Source organism: Citrus clementina, unplaced genomic scaffold (genome assembly GCF_000493195.1).
Source record: "Citrus clementina cultivar Clemenules unplaced genomic scaffold, Citrus_clementina_v1.0 scaffold_3, whole genome shotgun sequence".
NCBI lineage: Eukaryota > Viridiplantae > Streptophyta > Magnoliopsida > Sapindales > Rutaceae > Citrus > Citrus x clementina.
In genome coordinates this window covers 22,897,308-22,917,027 of record NW_006262339.1, presented here as the reverse complement: position 1 = coordinate 22,917,027, position 19,720 = coordinate 22,897,308, and the positions used below count along the sequence as shown (strand labels likewise).

Here is a 19,720-nt window from a genome sequence, read left to right as displayed (position 1 = left end):
TGTGAAGTAAATCGTGATAGCCCCAAATTTGACTTGATTCATTCTATTGATTGGCAGATTAGTACGTGCATGTGCAAAGACAGATCTGCGGTATTCCAATTAGATCCCGAGATTGAAATGACTGTCAGGAGATTGCGAAAAGAGCAAAGAAATTCAAAGACTGTTTCAGGCATGAATAATTTGCATGAAGAGGGAAATTTGAACCCTCATGGGCCCTTACAACCAGTCAACATTCAAAAGGAGCAAAATGAACATGCTAACGGGAGGTAGCCAGGCAACAACAATATTATTTACATGGTTGATGACAGAGACAAAGCTATAAGAGATTATGCAGTGTTAACTCCGCAAGTTGTACACCCTGGGATCATCAGACTTGAGGTAGAAGCTGTAAATTTTGAGTTAAAACCAGTGATGTTTCAAATGTTGCAAACAGTGGGTCAATTCAATGGATTGCCAAATGAAGATCCTCATCTCCATCTTAAATTGTTCCTGAAAGTAAGTGATGCTTTCAAGATTACTGGAGCAACACAAGATGCCTTAAGGCTGAGGCTCTTTCCTGACTCTTTAAGAGATCGAGCAAGGGCATGGTTAAATTCATTACCATCTAATTCCATCACTACATGGAGTGAATTGGCTGATAAATTCCTAATGAAATATTTCCCACCGACAAAGAATGCAAAATTGCGAAATGAGATTACTTCCTTCTATCAACTTGAAGATGAAAGTTTGTATGAGGCTTGGGAAAGATTCAATGAATTACTCAGAAGGTGTCCTCATCATGGTATTCCTTGTTGCATTCAATTGGAAACTTTCTACAATGGGTTGAATCCAAGTACAAGGTTAATGGTAGATGCTTCAGCAAATGGAGCATTGTTATCCAAATCTTACACTGAAGCTTATGAAATTCTGAAGAGAATTGCTAATAATAATTATCAGTGGCCTTCAGTCAGGCAACCAGCAATAAGAGGATCAGCAGGGGTACATAATATAGATGCAATTACAGCCTTATCAACACAAGTAACTTCATTGACTAATATAACAAAGGCCGTGACATCTGCTACAGCAACAGTAAAGCAAGTTACTGAACCTTCTTGTGTATACTGTGGAGAAGAACATGACTTTGATAATTGTCCTAGAAATCCAACATTAGTGAACTATGTGGGTAACTTCAATCGACAACCTCAGAACAACCCATATTCAAATACTTACAACCCAAGCTGGAAATAACACCCAAATTTCTCATGAAACAGTCAGAATCGAAATGCTCCAGCATTGAATGGACAAAGTAGAAACACACAACAACCTGGTTTTCATCAGCAAGGTCAAGGGCAAACGCATATCAGTCATGACCCAATCACTTCACTGGAAACATTGATTAAGGAGTATATTGCAAAGAATGAAGCAATTGTGCAGAGTCAAGTTGTACCTTTGAGAAACCTGGAAAATTAAATAGGACAACTAGCCACAGCAATGAATAATAGAACTCAAGAAAGCTTACCTAGCAACACAGAAGACCCAGAAGAGAGAGCAAAGAACACTGCAAAGTAACCAATTTGAGACTTGGAAAGAAAGTTGATACCCCAATTGATGTGACCGGAAATGAGATAAAATTCAACTCAGCACCACAACCACCTCTAGATGAAAGCATGTCACAACAAGCCCCCCAGCAAGACACCAGTTACATGAGTCCAGCTACAGCAATTGCAAAGGAAATTCAACCAGAACATGCTGTAAACGAGGTTGCAACACCAGTAGCCACAACCTGCACCAATCCAAACAAACAGGGTTCTATACCTCCTGAAACCACTCAGCAATTGAGACATCCGCCACCTTTCCCACAAAGGTTCTATAAGCAAAAACAAGATAAGTGTTGTGCAAATTTTAATGTACTCGCAAGCGCACGAATCTATTGTAGTATAGACTAATGGTGACGAGTGTCGATCCCACGAGGAGGTGGATTTTAATTGTGTGTAGAATTAATTTTGTAAATGGGTGATTGGATTTGTGGTGGAAATAATTTGGAATATGCTAAAACTTAAATTAAAATGGCGAGAATAAATTCTAAAATTGGAATTGAAATGGCGAGAATAAATTGAAGAGAATTCTATTGAAATGTCGTACTTGGGTATCTGGATCCGTATCAACATGCATCATGGGCTAAATAATCCTTATTAATGCCAATTAAATCATGAGGGGGGAATCCACACCTCATGAACCGCGCTCTAATCAATATGGTGCTAAGGGCTTATCGTGCCAAATAATAATAACCTTATACTAGAGAGCCGGTGTAACCAAGGCGGTATCTAGACAAGACTATTATTATTTGTCGACGAAAAGTCAAATCATCCACAAAAATTAGAGGGGAAAAGAAAATAAATTTACCAAATAAAGCCCATGACACATATTGAGACTTCACCTTCAACCCCAAACTTGAAAGGAAATTAGCTACTCATAATTGAATTAGGGGCAAAATGGGAATTTATTAAAATATGAAGAAAATACAAGATGGAGAAGGAATTACAGAAAATGGATCCCAAAAATGGATTCAGAGATATCAAATTAGGGGGGTGGCCCCATTTTTATAGATACATTGAGTAAATCATGGCCATCGAATTAAAAACAGTTTGGACGCTCAGGATTGCGCCACGTCATCAGTCAACAGTACGTGGTTTGACCACGTGGGTGAACAGTAACACGGTTTGACCCGGCTTTGAACAGTAACGCGGTTTGGTTGAAAATAATCCTGTGTAATGCATGTACCGTACGCGCAAGTTTTGGTCCACTAATATGCTGCCACGTCACCATCAACAGTTCATAAGAATTTTAAACCAACAGGATCATGACACCTCATCAGTCAATGCCACATCATCGGTCAATGCCACATCATCGATCCGTCTATGTGAACAGTGTCATAAACAGTAACGTAGACAGTATCGTACATATGAATAGTACCGTACATGTGAACAGTGTCATTTTTCCTTTTATGCTCCTCCTAAGGTTTTCGACCGTCCTAAGTTCAAAAGTGATGTCCGTTTTACCGTTTGATCTCTTGTTTATTGTGAAATGATTATGATGCCCCTAAAATACACAAAATACTTAATTAAAATAAAACACACATAATTAAATTACAAGAACCTTAAATACATAAAAGTAAGACTTGAAATGTAAAATGACGATTTTCTCCTTTATAAATATACATTTTCTAACACTTAACACACCCCCCAACTAGCTTATTGCTAGTCCCTAGCAAATAAAGCGAAAACAAAATTCAAACACAATTTTTTTTTTAACAATCTTGTTTATTCAATCAGACTAATGATAGCAATCAAATAAAAGTATAAGCATTATCTCCAGTCTAAAGCAACATCACACCCACATCAACCATCCACATGAATCAGCCTAGTAGATTATCATAGCTACTTTCAAGAATGACATGTCAAACCCCAAAACCTCACTGGAAGTAGTGACACTCTCACAAAGAAATTAAACCCAATAAAAATAGTCACTCCAATGAATGGTACTTGAGAGAGAAAATAATAAAGAAGTGATATCACATGCTCTCACCTAGATGAAAGAAAGATGCCCTCAGCTTAGAAATAATACAATCTTAAGTCAAACAAAAATGCTAGTCAACCCATTTTATTTATCTCTTTTTTTTATTATTATGCACCACTACATCTTTTTAGCCCATATAACTAGCTTCTACTTCAAACTATAGTTCCATAAAATCAAGAAGGACTTTTATTAGAACGTAACGTAGGCTAGGGACATGGCTAACAAAGAAGGAAAATAGGGAAAATAAAGTTTATGTTTGAGAAAAATGCAGAGAAATTTTTTTTTTTTTGAAGTTGCAAGGTGGATTTCACCTATTATTATTATTTTTATTCTTTTAAAACAACAACTTTTGTTTTGTTTTGTTTGTTTTTTTTTTTGCTTTTTTTTTTGCATAACTTGACTGAACAAAATAATTATTTACATTTTCTCAAACATAAATAAGTGATGGAACTTATAAGACATTGGGTAATACTCCAAATCGGAGTGGGTCAAGATGATAAGTTGACAAAGAAAAGGTTTTTGTTTTTTTTTTAAGGCTCAAAAGGGTTAACTATGGATATTTAATAAAAGGGATGGCTAGAAAGGCTCAAACGGATCAAAGATGGCATTTCTATCGTCTTTTAGGGCTCTAAATAATCATCCATATCTACTAGTTAGATGGGCCTCCCAATGTAGCAACACACATTTTTTTCTTTTTCTTCTTTTTTTTTATTTTATAATTTTTTTTTAGGGTTAACTCAAAAGAAATCTAAAGATCGTATATAAAATAATAAACTGCTAAGCTATATAAAGAATGGGCAAAGAGTTACTCTCCAAGAAAAATGATAGGCTCAAAAACTCACTTGGCACTTATTTATGACATGTTCATTCCTTCAAGCAACTCATATTTGTCTCCGACATCAACATGTAAAGTAGCAAACATAGTGTAATATCACTTAAGACCAAAGATAATACAAATACTAAAATTTGAAATTAATCATGTCATCCAATGTTAAAATAAATAACACAAATTTTTTTTTAAAACAACATTCTATCCCCCAACCTATTCTAAACATGAAAGGAAAATATGCATGCAGAAATGTGAAAATGATGTAGAAAAATTAATTAGAAAAAGAAATATATATATTTTTTTTAACTAAGAAGATGCGTTTCTAGAGGCACTACACTCTGTATTCAGCCATCTTCGACTCAAATATTTGAATATATTTATAAAGGAGAAATTAAAAAGAAGAAGAAAAATGAACATCAAAACTTAATAAAGAAAAAGAAAATATCTAAATTTTTTTTTTTGAATTTTTTTTTTCAAACGATGAAGATGCGTTTCTAGAGTAACTACACTCCATATTCAGTCGTCTTCAACATAAAAAGTTATCAACAGTTAGTTTCTATAACAAAAAATCAGTAAAAACTTAACCAAGATTCCACAATTGTCGACAATTTCCTCCCCCCAACCAGAATGAAACATTGTCCTCAATATTTGAAAGGAAAGAAATAGAGTTTAGAAGACATCACTTGGGTGGTGTAACACAAAAGAAAATATTTACAAGCGGAGAGTTAAATCTAATTTGTACTTCTTACTGCGGCTACTGTTACCATCATTATTTGGATGCTCCAACACAAAGGTCCAGAGGTCTAGCTCCGGTCTATAAGCTTGTAACAGATCAAGTAGCTCATTAGCAGTGTGAGCACAAATAAAGAGTTTTTTCGCATTAGAGGGAATGAAATAGTTTTTTATTGCATGGTTAAGAAATGCGATAAAGCCATCATAAAAGTTATTGACATTTAACAAACCGATGGGTTTCTGGTGGATGTGCAGATGGGCCCAAGATGCTAGTGTGATAAGTGCCTCTAGTTTTGCAAGATCTCCTGGAAGGAAAATAAAAGCATCAGCATGATTAAGCATTTCAGTTATTCTTTCTTGCATACCTGAGACGACTAACTCTTCTCCAGTTGATGAGTCAGACGAATTGCCCAATGATTTTAGGACTCTTGGGATGATGCCTAACACTTGACTTCCTTTAACAAAAGCTGCTTCAGAGACCATTTTTGATAACCCTCGGTTACCTCCTCCATACACCAAGTGTACTTTTCTCTCTGCTATACTTCGACCAAGATCGATGGCTGCCTCAACGAACTCTTTATGTTTGCCATAAGTAAATCCAGAAAGCACACAAATGTTCTTGAATTATCTATTTGGAGTAGCTGCCATTGTGATACTTCTCAAAAAACAATTTGTGAGTGCTTGACAAAAAAAATCACATTTAAGAGTCTTGGTGACAGTGGGTCACAGTTGTGTATGAGGTAACATGTCAGTGTCAAATAACGCGTAAAGCACGTGGCTCGCGAGTCAAAAAGGAAAAAGCAAACAGTAATAAAATTATTAAAGATAATAATGCACATAATAAAACAATAGTGAAATAAAATAACAGTAAAGTGAAAGGATATTTACAGGTAGTTGCGACTGTGGCTCACATCTTCCTCTGGTTTTACGTCCAGAAACGGCTTGAACGCCCTCTATGGGTCGAGGATAGGCTTCCTATCCAGTTTTCTTATAAACTGACAAACAAGGTCGTTTATAGTCAAATTCTCGAGACTATATCGTGCATGCTCTTTCTGGAATAATGGTCATAACTGGAGAATCGCTCATTGCACATATCCACTGGGATGCGTTTCAAGAGACAAAAGGATATCATCCAATGACTCCTTATTCAAGCCATCCCTAATGAATTGAATCTTATCTTCCCTGTTATCAGACACCATTCCTAAAGAACATGAGTTTTTATTGCAACTCATTTTGGCACACTTATAACAAGCAACAGAAATTTTTCGAGCTCGTCGTTTTCTTGCATAATTTCCTTTACCACAACCAGGCATGTATGCAATAAATGTTGGAGGTAACTCACCTGCCGATCGTACTTTAGCCTCGATTAACCAACGGATGTCAGCAGGTATGTTATTCCTCATGAGTAATCGCATGCGTTCGGACCGAGCTTTATAGATCGTAAGGAGGGCATTCTGAGAAAGTGAAGGGAATCGCTTGTGAAGCTTTGTTAGAGTCTCGTTTTTGTCCATACCTTCGCTTCAGAATATCAGTTATTATAGGAAACTGAAGTAACCGACTTGATTGTCATGGAGTACCGTTATCCGCCACTTCACCGGGGTAACAAACTAAAGCACACAAACAGAAAAACAAATTAAAACACACAAAGAAAATTAAAATCATCCTCTTATTGAATTTACCTTAAGCTCCAACTGGATGTCGTAAACACTTCTCTCAATGTCTCTGAATTGGCTTTCTAAACCCTCAACATAGGCTACTAACTCTGGTGGCTGTAGAGCCCAAATGCGATGTGTTTTACAAACTTGAATCTATCTTTTGAGATGAGTTTTGACACGTTGAAGTGGTTTAAGAATGTTCAGGAGGAACGGTCTAAGTAAGGTACTCGTGATTAAAAATGATAAGAGAAAACTTAATAGTTAAACAAACACACTTATGAAAAATTAATTTCAATTAGCAAAAGAATAATAAAAAGAAAGAAAGAAAAATCAAATCAACGAAAAGAAAAAAAATCAATTCAAATCTGGTGGGTCACTCAAATTAATTTTCGTGTTTTCTCCATGTAGTTAGTACTCTAGATATGGCTTTAATCTTTGACCATTAACTTTAAACGTGACACCGTTCTTTGGGTCCTTAATTTCAATTGCCCCGTGTGGAAAAATAGTATATATAATAAATGGGCCAGACCAACGAGAGCGTAACTTACTTGGGAATAGGTGCAAGCGAGAATTGAATAAAAGCACTTTCTGACTTGGAGTGAAAGATTTTCTCATAATTTGCTTGTCGTGGAAGACTTTCATTCGTTGCTTGTAAATCTTGGCATTTTTGTATGCATCATTGCGAATTTCTTCAAGTTCTGCCAGTTGTAATCTTCTTTCTGAGCTGGCTTGCTGCATGTCAAAGTTGAATTTCTTGATTGCCCAATATGCACGATGCTCGAGTTCCACAGGTAAGTGGCAAGCTTTTCCATACACTAACCTGTAGGGTGACATCCCAATCGGGGTCTTGAAAGCCGTTCTATATGCCCATAATGCATCATCAAGTCTTAATGACCAATCTTTTCTGTCTGGCCTCACCGTCTTTTCTAATATGTGCTTTATTTCTCGATTGGAGATCTCAACTTGGCCACAGGTTTGCGGATGATATGGGGTTGCCACTTTGTGAGTGATTGAATACTTTGTCAAAAGAGCTTTGAATGCTTTGTTACAAAAGTGGGCACTACCATCACTGATTATTGCTCGAGGGAATCCAAAGCGTGATATGTAGTCAACATATTGATATGTAGTCAACAGCAACCAATATGTATTGATGGCCAAAAGAAGGGGGAAAGGGTCCCATGAAGTCGATACCCCATACATCAAAAATCTCAACTACTAAAATTGGATTTAGTGGCATCATGTTCCTTCGTGTAATGGTCCACATTCGTTGACACCTATCACATGAAGAACAAAAAGTGTAAGCATCTCGAAATATAGTTGGCCAATAAAAACCACATTGTAAAACTTTAGTTGTTGTTTTCTTAGCACTGAAATGGCCTCCACAAGCTTGTTCATGACAGAATGAAAGAATATTCTGAATTTCATTTTCTGGGACACATCGTCTAACAATTTGGTCTGCACAATACTTGAACAAATACAGGTCATTCCAAAAGAAATTCTTTATCTCTGCAAAGAATTTAGCCTTATCTTGCTTGGTCCAATGCTCTAGAAGTTTACCTGTAACAAGATAATTAACTATATCAGCATACCAAGGTAATACTTCCACACTCATTAATTGTTCATCTGGAAATGACTCATTCAATATTAATGGCTCTGTAATTGTGTCAAAATGGATACGAGAGAGGTGGTCCGCCACAACATTTTCTGTCCCTTTCTTATCTTTGAATTCCAAGTCAAATTCCTGTAAAAGTAACACCCAAAGAATTAGTCTAGCTTTTGCATCTTTCTTTGTGAGAAGATATTTAAGAACAGCATGATTTGTGAACACGATTATTTTACAACCAATGAGATAAAATCGAAATTTCTCTAATGCAAACACTACTGCTAGCATTTCTTTTTCAGTAGTTGAATAATTCAACTGTGCATCATTCAATGTCATACTAGCATAGTAAATAACGTGGGGAATTCGATCAACTCTTTGTCCTAATACTGCTCCTACTGCATAATCAGATGCATCACACATGAGCTCAAATGGTAAGCTCCAATTTGGGGGCTGAATGATGGGTGATGATGTCAACAATTGCTTTAACTTTTCAAATGCCACAAGACATGAATCATCAAAGACAAAAGGTACAGCAAGAAAATTGCATAAGGGTCTAGAAACTTTGCTAAAATCTTTAATGAAAAGTCTATAGAAACCAGCATGCCCAAGGAAAGATCTTACTTCTCTGACTGTTTTGGGTGGAGGAAGATTAGAAATGAGATCCACCTTGGCTGTGTCAACCTCAATACCTTTGCTCGAAATGGAGTGACTGAGAACAATACCTTGTTTTACTATAAAATGGCATTTATCTCAATTTAAGACCAAGTTCTTCTCGATACATCTCTGCAGAACTAGTGTTAGATGATGTAAACATTGATCAAACGAATCACCAAAGACAGAAAAGTCATCCATAAAGACTTTAAGGAATCGTTCAACCATATCAGAAAAAATTCTTAACATGCATCGTTGAAATGTAGCAGGTGCATTACATAATCCAAATGGCATTCTCCTATATGAAAATGTGCCAAAAGGGCAAGTGAAAGTGGTCTCTCTTGATCTTTTGGTGCTATGGGGATCTGATTGTATCCTGAGTAGCCATCTAGAAAGCAATAAAATTCATGGCCTGCTAATCTATCAAGCATTTGATCAATAAATGGTAAAGGAAAATGGTCTTTACGTGTGACAAAATTCAACTTTCTATAATCAATGCATACACGTCATCCTGTAGTTACTCTAGTGGGTATCAATTCATTATTAGCATTGGTAACTACTGTGACTCTTGACTTTTTGGGGATGACTTGCACAGGACTGACCCATGAACTATCAGAAATGGGGTAAATGATACATGTATCTAATAGCTTAAGGACTTCAGTTCTAACAACTTCTTTCATATGAGGATTTAACCGACGTTGCATTTCCCTAGTAGATTTAGCATTTTCATCAAGATAAATATAATGCATGCAGTCTACTGGATTTATACCTTTTATGTCTGCTATGGTCCATCTTAATGCTCCTTTGTGCTCTTTTAAAACATCCAACAACTTACCTTTTTGTTCGTCATTTAGGGATGATGAGATGATTACCGGTAGAGTATTTTCTTCTCCTAAAAATTCATATTCCAATGTGTTGGGCAATGGTTTGAGCTCGAGTTTTGGTGGTGATTCTGATGATGGGATGAGTTTCTTCTCTGATGATGCTAGTTGTTCAACTCTTGACTTCCATTTATTAGTGTCCATGGATGGTGCTGAGTCAAGTAGGGCGTTGACCTCATCGACTGATCTGTCAATATCAAAATCCAAACCAAAGTGAGTTAAACATATTTGTAAAGGATCATCACTAAGGTTTGAAAGAAAAGTGTCATCAACTATTGTTTCTATTAAATCCACATCAACAATTCCATCATCTGCATTGTGAGGTTGTTTGGCAATGTTGAAGATGTTCAGCTCCATAGTCATGTTGCCGAAGGACAACTGCATATTTCCAGTCCTGCATTGAATGTGAGCATCTGCAATTGCCAAGAAAGGTCGGCCTAGAATAATAGGGATGTGCTTCCTTGAATCCTGTATTGGTTGAGTGTCAATTACAATGAAATCAACAGGAAAATAAAACTTGTCTACCTGGATAAGCACGTCCTCTACAATACCATAAGGTATTTTCGTGGACCGATCTGCAAGCTGTAACACCACTGGAGTTGGGTATAATTCTCCCAGTCCAAGTTTCATAAATACTGAATAAGGCAACAAATTTACACTAGCTCCTAAATCCAACAAAGCATTCTCAATTGTGTGGTTCCCTATACTACATGAGATAGTGGGGGAGCCTGGGTCTTTGCATTTTAAAGAAATTTTATGTTGGAGTATAGAACTAACGTTTTCTGTTAAAAATGTCTTCTTTTGAACATGCATATTTCTCTTTTTAGTACAAAGGTCTTTAAGAAACTTGGGATAAGATGGAACTTATTTAATAGCATCAAGTAAAGGGATGTTAACACTTACCTGTTTAAGGATTTCAAGAATCTCACCTGTGGATTTTCCCTTTTTGCCTTTAGCTAACCTCTGAGGAAATAGAGCTTTGGGAACGTATTCTCGTGGGTTGGTTTCTTCTTTCTCCTCCGGTGATGAGTCCTCAATATTCACAGGTACAATTTGATTTGCTTTTGTCACCGGCATCTCCACTTTGTTGTCGACTTTTTTTCCTTTTCGTAAGGTCATGACGGCTTTAACCTCTCCATGCTGCTGTGGTGAACTGGTACTTGCTTCATGCACTCCTTTAGGATTAGGCACTGGTTGACTTGGAAACTTGCCTTTCTCAATAGTCATTGCCAAGGTCTGAACTGAAGAAGCAAGTTGTCCCACCATCTTCTCGAGGCTTGAAACTGATTGGGCTTGTGAGTTAAAGCCTGCTCGCAACTCATTTCGTAGTCCATCAATGGTGCGGTTCTGTTGCTCAATCGTAGAGTGAGTAAGATTCTTGAGATTCTAGAATGAATCCTCCCATGGTCTGGGTTGAGAGTAGTTCTGGTTCTGATTGTATGGTCTAAATGGGGGCTGAGAGGCTTGAGGATTTTGTGGAATTGGTGGAGCTGGAGCTGCTGGTCCATTCTGTTGGAATCCTTGAGACCATGAAAAATTAGGGTGGTCTCTCCATCCAGGGTTATATGTGTTGGAGTATGGGTTGTAATTCGATGGTTTTCTCATTACACCTATGGCATTGGCTTGATCTGAGTATGAGTCATGATCATGTGGCTCTGTTGATTTAGCAGTCGATAACGATGCTATTTGTCGAGCGAGACCTTCAACCATCTCCTTGACTTCTTTGATTCCTGAAGTTGACTCGCCAATGTGAACCTCATTTACTCCCTTAATTTTTATAGTATCCTGAGTGACCGACTCCGTTGTTGGGAATTATCTGCTTGTCACTGGAAGAATTCCTAAATTTCTGATGCGCTTTTTGACATTAGCTCTCCTCCACTTGTTGCCATTAGCCATTCTTGCACATTCGGCAATAATCCCTCCAAAAAGTATTGGCATTGGTGCCATTTCTCATACCCATGATGTGGACACTTCAAGAGTAGCCCATTGAATCGCTCCCACGTTTCGAAAAACTGCTCGTCATCTCTCTGGGTAAACTCTGAGATTTCCCTGCGAATAGCATTGGTTTTATGCACTGGGAAATATTTATTCAAAAATTTAGTTACCATTTGTTCCCATGATGTGATGCTATTGGCAGGCAATGTATTAAGCCATGAACGAGCTCTATCCTTTAAAGAAAATGGGAATAATCTGAGTTTTACATCATCTGAAAAATTCTCATATTTAAATGTTTGACAAATAGCATGAAAATCATTCAGATGATTCTATGGATCCTCATTTTCTAGGCCATAAAATGTTGGGAGACAATTTAGCACACTAGGTTTTAGTTCAAAACTCCTAGCAGCTATATTTGGGTATCTTATGCATGATGTGCTCAAATTAGCTAAAGGATTGAAATAATCCTTAAATGGCCTCTCCTGTGGTGCTTGTAAATCCATTCCACATTTATTTTTAATGTGCCTGTGTGTGCGAAGTGTTTTTTCTAATTCAAGGTCTATAGGTTCAAAATTAGGTAATAATAACCTACGACCATGCATGCAAAGAACAAAAATAAATGGGAACAAAACAAATAAAAATAAAGAAGAGGGAGAAATTACTAACCTTATTGCGCTATTACAACCTTACTATAAAAATACACAAAAATAAATACGTGAAATAAATTAACTAAAAATAAATTAATAAGATAAACAAAAAAATTACAAAGAAAAATAAATTGAAAATTAAATTACAGAATTTTAAAGAGGAGAAAAAGAAAAGAAATACTAACCTTTAAATGTAGATTCACCCTTTTTTTCTTTTTTTTTTTAAAAAATACAAGAAAACAATTAAATGGAAATATTCACAAAAATTAATTCTATGAATTAAACTTACTTACCTCCCTGGCAACGGCGCCAAAAACTTGTTGTGCAAATTTTAATGTACTCGCAAGCGCACTAATTTATTGTAGTATAGACTAATGGTGACGAGTGTCGATCCCACGAGGAGGTGGATTTTAATTGTGTAGAATTAATTTTGTAAATGGGTGATTGGATTTGTGGTGGAAATAATTTGGAATATGCTAAAACTTAAATTAAAATGGCGAGAATAAATTCTAAAATTGGAATTGAAATGACGAGAATAAATTGAAGAGAATTCTATTGAAATGTCGTACTTGGGTATCTGGATCCGTATCAACATGCATCATGGGCTAAATAATCCTTATTAATGCCAATTAAATCATAAGGGGGGAATCCACACCTCATGAACCGCGCTCTAATCAATATGGTGCTAAGGGCTTATTGTGCCAAATAATAATAACCTTATACTAGAGTGCCGGTGTAACCAAGGCGGTATCTAGACAAGACTATTATTATTTGTCGACGAAAAGTCAAATCATCCACAAAAATTAGAGGGGAAAAGAAAATAAATTTACCAAATAAAGCTCATGACACATGTTGAGACTTCACCTTTAACCCCAAGCTTGAAAGGAAATTAGCTACTCATAATTGAACTAGGGACAAAATGGGAATTTATTAAAATACGAAGAAAATAAAAGATGGAGAAGGAATTACAGAAAATGGATCCCAAAAATAGATTCAGAGATATCAAATTAGGGGGGGGAGGCCCCCTTTTTATAGATACATTGAGTAAATCATGGTCATCGGATTAAAAACAGTTTGGACGCTCAGGATTGCGCCACGGCATCAGTTAACAATACGCGGTTTGACCACGTGGGTGAACAGTAACACGGTTTGACCCAGCTTTGAACAGTAACGCGGTTTGGTTAAAAATAATCCTGTGTAATGCATGTACCGTACGCGCAAGTTTTGGTCCACTAATATGCTGCCATGTCACCATCAACAATTCATAAGAATTTTAAACCAATAGGATCATGACACCTCATCAGTCAATGCCACATCATCGATCAATGCCACATCATCGATTCGTCTATGTGAACAGTGTCATGAACAGTAACGTAGACAGTACCGTACATGTGAACAGTGTCATTTTTCCTTTTATGCTCCTCCTAAGGTTTTCGACCGTCCTAAGTTCAAAAGTGATGTCCGTTTTGCCGTTTGATATCTCGTTTATTGTGAAATGATTATGATGCCCCTAAAATACACAAAATACTTAATTAAAATAAAACACACATAATTAAATTACAAGAACCTTAAATACATAAAAGTAAGGGTTGTTAGTAAGACTTGAAATGTAAAATGACGATTTTCTCTTTTATAAATATACATTTTCTAACACTCAACAATAAGCAGTTCAGCAAATTCCTGAAAGTGCTAAAGCAATTACATATAAACATACCTTTTGTGGAAGCTTTGGAGCAAATGCCAAATTATGTAAAATTTCTAAAGGATATATTGGCACGAAAAAGAAGGCTGGAAGAGTTTGAAACTGTTGCTTTGACACAGGAAAGTAGTCATATGCTCCAAAATAAGATCCATGCAAAAGTGAAAGATCTATGAAGTTTTACAATACCCTGTTCTATAGAAACCAGGTATGTTGGCAGAGCATTTTGTGACTTGAGAGCCAGTATTAATTTGATGCCATTGTCTGTATTTAAGCAGTTGGGAGTAGGGGAATGCAGACCAACAACAGTCACTCTGCAATTAGCTGACAGATCTCATGCATACCCTGAAGGAAAAATAGAGGATGTAATGGTGAAGGTTGATAAATTTATCTTTCCAGTGGATCTCATTGTACAGGATTTTGAAGCTGATAAAGAGGTACTCATTATACTTGGAAGACCTTTTCTAGCAACTGGAAAAACTCCGATAGATGTGCAGAAAGGAGAGCTCACTATGAGAGTGAATGATCATGATGGTTGTCGAAGCCAACAACAATAAATTCCTACTCTAAATAAATTGTGTATAGTGATTGAGCAGGGTCGTGTCCACAGAGATCGGTAATTATTTAAATCTTTTTAAAACGTAAAACATAAAATGGGGGTTTTGTTGACAATAGTAAAAATCAAATTAAAATAACAAGAATGCAAATTAAAGTTGTAATTCAAATTGGAGAAAGCTCTGGTTGAAGGAATTAATTCAGCTTGATTCGACTACTGATCATTTATTCAAATATAGATTATTATTACTTATTAATAGACCGGTTATAGCTATTGAGACCCTCTAATAGCCAATCTCTCCTTAACTAGTCGATAATCAAGGTATGACCGTTGGTTATTTCCCTAATCAATAGACAACCCTAGATACGATCATAGAATTTAATCAATTGACAGCCTGAAAAACCAGAGAGACCCAAATCCTAATCAACACATACGATGATTCATTTAAATTAGATTGTTTATTCTCATAACACAACTCACTGCTATGTTATTTGTCACAAACATTAAATTCTTCATACGATGAATCCTTTAATTGACAATAGATTAAGTTGATAATTAAATAGTGGCCAATTACCTAATTAACAAATATAATCATGAAAATAATTCAGAGAATAAACAAATACCCAAAAAGTAATAAAACAATTAAAGCACAAGAAAGATCTCACAGTAGTGATAAATCAAAGCTTCATTAACCTTCAACCAGAAAAATAGGTTTAGTTCTTCATAGAGAGAAGAGAAAAGTTTAGATCTAGGGTTTCTTTCTTTTCTCCAATCTCCCCCTTTTTCACAATAGATTCCTCCCTTAAATACTCTCTCTCTCTTCTCTTTTAGAGTTCTATTTAAAATAAAATACTAATATCTGAAATATTAAATTCGTAATTACAAAAATAGCCAAAAATACAAAACACGTTAAACTAAAAACTGCAGGTCCGCAGTTGACAGCACGCGCCCACGCCTTATCAACAAAGTTCTTCTGTCGCTCATAATTTCTCCAAGAGAACAATCATCCTTAAACATCATCTTGTAGCTCAATTTTATCACCAATCAATAGAATTGCACCTACAAAAGTAAAACACAAGTAAATCACTATTATTAAGTACAAAACATCGATATTAAAGGAAGTAAATAATGCAAAACTAGTTCCTAAATTACACTTTAACAGATCAGTAAGTCACATTTAATGTACTAGAGGCTATAAGGAACCCTGATGAAGTAGAATACTGCAATTTCCTAAGTATAGTGGATTTTGTTGTAGCAAACAGAATGGACAGATGCTGCAGTAATGCATTTGACAAAGTCATTACCTTTGATAATGAGGAAGAGAAAGATGTTGCACCAATTCAGACAGAATGGATGGGAGAAAAGCACAACCGGTTTATTGAACATCTGAATCTTTCAGACAGGAAAGTAAAAATAACTTTACCATCTATTGAATCACCTCCTAGTCTTGAATTAAAATTGTTACCTTCTCATTTGAAATATGCTTATCTTGGTCAAAACTACACACTCCCTGTAATCATCTCTTCTACTTTGGATGCAGGTCAAGAACAGAGTCTAGTAGATTTGTTGGGAAAATACATAAGAGTAATTGGATGGACTATGGCAGACATAAAGGGGATAAGCCCATCAATATGAATGCATAAAATCTTGTTAGAAGATTGCTCCAGCAACTCAGTTGAGCATCAGGGAAGATTGAACTCTATTAAGAAGGAAGTGGTGAAGAAAGAAATCATAAAATGGTTGGATGCTGGAATCATATACCCAATATCAGACAGTTCATGGGTGAGCCCAGCTCAATGTGTTCCAAAGAAATGAGGGATAACAGTAATAGCTAATGAGCATAATGAACTTATTCCCACAAGGACAATGACTGGATGGAGAGTATGTATGGATTACAGGAAGTTTAACAAAACCACAAGGAAAGATCACTTTCCACTGCCATTCATAGACCAGATGTTGGACAGACTTACTGGAAAATAGTACTATTGTTTTTTATATGGGTATTTAGACTACAACCAGATTGCTATAGCTCTAGAGGATCAGGAGAAGACTACATTTACTTGTCCTTATGGAACATTTTCCTTCAGAAGAATGCCCTTTGGGTTATGCAATGCTCCAGCAACTTTTCAGAGATGCGTGATGTCTATATTTTCTGATATGGTAGAGCAGACTTTAGAAGTTTTCATGGATGACTTCTCAATTTTTGGAGAAACATACAATGATGGTTTACACAACCTGGAAGAAGTTCTTAAAAGATGTGAGATGACCAACTTAGTACTCAATTAGGAAAAATGTCATTTCATGGTGTAAGAAGGAATAGTATTGGGACACAAGGTATCCAAGAATGGCATTGAGGTAGACAAAGCCAAGATAGAGATAATAGATAAATTGCCACCTCCAACTTTAGTAAAGGGTATCAGGAGTTTTTTAGGACATGCTGGATTTTATAGAAGATTCATTAAGGATTTTTCCAAGGTGGGTAAACCATTATGCTCATTGCTGGAACATGATAAGCTCTTTCACTTTGACAAAAAATGTCTTCAAGCATTTAAAGAATTAAAGAAAGCTCTAATCATTGCTCCAGTAATCATATCTCCAAACTAGACCTTACCATTTGAATTGATGTGTGATGCTAGTGACCATTCTGTGGGAGCAGTATTAGGGCAAAGAAGTGATAAGGTTTTTCACTCCATATACTATGCAAGCAAAACTCTTACTCAAACTCAAATCAATTACACCACTACAGAGAAAGAATTGCTGACAGTAGTATTTGCTTTTGACAAATTCAGAGCATGCTTGGTAAGTACTAGAGTGACTGTATATACAGACCATGCAGCCATCAAAACTTAATTTCAAAGAAATATGCCATGCCAAGGTTAATCAGATGGATCTTATTGCTACAAGAATTTGATCTGGAAATTAAAGACAGAAAGGGGACTGAGAATCAAGTAGCAGACCACCTGTCAAGGCTGGAAGCAGACACAAGCACATTGACAAGGAAAGACATTACTAAAACTTTTCCTGATGAACAGTTGTTGGTGGTACAGCAAGCACAAACGCTGTAGCAGTCAGAATCTCCATGGTATGCAGACTTTGCTAACTATTTAGTACGTGGGCTGCTTCCACATGAGCTGAAGTTTCAAGAGAAAAAGAAATTCCTTCATTATGTTAGAAGTTATCAATGGGATGACCCACATTTATATAAGTTGTGCCCATATCAAGTTATAAGAAGATGTGCTGCAGAAAGAGAGCTTCCTCACATATTGGAGTCATATCATGCTGCAGCATATGGAGGACATTTTGGTGGTCACAGAACAACTGCTAAAGTATTGCAATCAGGTTATTACTAGTCAACTATTTTTAAAGATGCTTATGAATTTGTTAAATGTTGCGACATGTGTCAAAAGACAGGGAACATAACTAGAAAACATGAAATGCCATTGACCAACATCCTAGAAGTGGAAGTTTTTTATGTCTGGGGAATAGATTTCATGGGCCCTTTTTCTCCATCCTTTGGGAACTTATATATCCTAGTTGTTGTGGATTATGTCTCCAAATGGGTAGAAGCTGCAGCATTACCTACCAATGATGCTAAAATAGTCGTGGCTTTTCTTCAGAGAAATATTTTTTCCAGGTTTGGTACTCTTAGAGCAATTATTAGTGCTGAAGGTACACAATTTTACAACAAAGTATTTGCTGTAGCAATGGCAAAATATGGAGTCAGACACAAGGTAGCAACAACATATCACCCACAATCTAAGGGTCAAGTTGAAGTATCCAACAGAGAAATTAAAAAGATCTTAGAAAAGGTGGTGAACCCAGCAAGGAAGAATTGGTCTTTACACTTACATGACTCTCTGTGGGCCTACAGAACAACATACAAAACTCCTCTCAGCATGTCCCATTACCGAATTGTTTATGGCAAGGCTTGTCATTTGCCATTAGAACTAGAGCATAAAGCACACTGGGCACTGAAGAAACTAAATTGGGACATTCATGCTGCAGCAGAGCAAAGGAAGCTTCAACTTTGTGAGCTTGATGAATTACAATTATTTTCATATGAAAATGCAAGAATTTATAAAGAGAGAACAAAACATTAGCACGACAAGCACATTCAACACAGGCAATTTCTCCCTGGACAATTAGTGTTACTTCACAATACAAGACTAAGATTATTTCCGGGAAAGCTCAAATCACGATGGTCTGGCCCGTTTAAACCGCTCAATTTTATCCTCATGGAGTTGTTGATCTTCTAGATGAACAAACAAGTCACGAATTCAAGGTTAATGGACACAGGGTTGAGCACTACATACATCCAGCGGCAGATTGTTCAAAGGAGGTGTTACTCTTTAAATAACCCAGCTATTGAACAATGAAAGAAGGTCAGGCTGAAGGACCTTAAATCAAGCGCTCCATGGGAGGCAACCCATTGGGAAGACAGCCACTTCAAACCAACTTTGATATCCTTTGGTTTTGTAGACAGCTCTCTCTCTCTACCATCTTATTTAATTTTGTTTTTATGATTAGCCATTTACTTTTATCCTTTTCATTATTGCATTCTTTATTTTCGCTTTAGTTAAATCTATTTATTTCTTTTAATAATTTTCAAATTAATTTTAATTTGTGAGAATTATGTGTGACAATTACATTCCATATTGACAAGTGAGAGTATATGGTGGCAGAATGCAGAGGTGCGCCACGTGTCAGAAACTTTAGTATGGAGTATATACCCATTGTTAGAACAAGCAGATGGGTTCTGCAGCAACTAATTTTACCATTATAATAAATTAAGAGTTGGAGCCTTTCACTTACCGTTGGAGATAAAATCGTGATAGATGGATGCATGGATATGGATAGAAATTGTGCAAATAAATCTCTGAAATTAAAGCTTCCATTTCATTGGCCAATGGTTTTGGGATATGCACATTTAATTCAAATTATTTTACTCCCTCAATTATCTCTAGTTACCGTATTTAT

The 19,720-nt window shown here is 36.3% G+C and overlaps 1 protein-coding gene and 2 non-coding genes across 3 annotated transcripts; 2 read left to right on the top strand and 1 right to left on the bottom strand.

Annotated features, from left to right (window-relative positions):
• The first annotated feature begins 294 nt into the window (after positions 1-294).
• Positions 295-1,227, top strand: LOC112099709. The gene has a single exon (XM_024187154.1). The coding sequence runs from the start codon at positions 295-297 to the stop codon at positions 1,225-1,227; it is 933 nt and encodes a 310-aa protein (XP_024042922.1).
• LOC112100616 lies at positions 679-785 on the bottom strand. The gene has a single exon (XR_002906983.1). It is a non-coding gene; the product is annotated as a small nucleolar RNA R71 (small nucleolar RNA).
• A 10,632-nt stretch (positions 1,228-11,859) lies between the features above and the next one.
• LOC112100535 lies at positions 11,860-11,963 on the top strand. Its single transcript, XR_002906903.1, has one exon. It is a non-coding gene; the product is annotated as a small nucleolar RNA R71 (small nucleolar RNA).
• Positions 11,964-19,720: the final 7,757 nt, after the last annotated feature.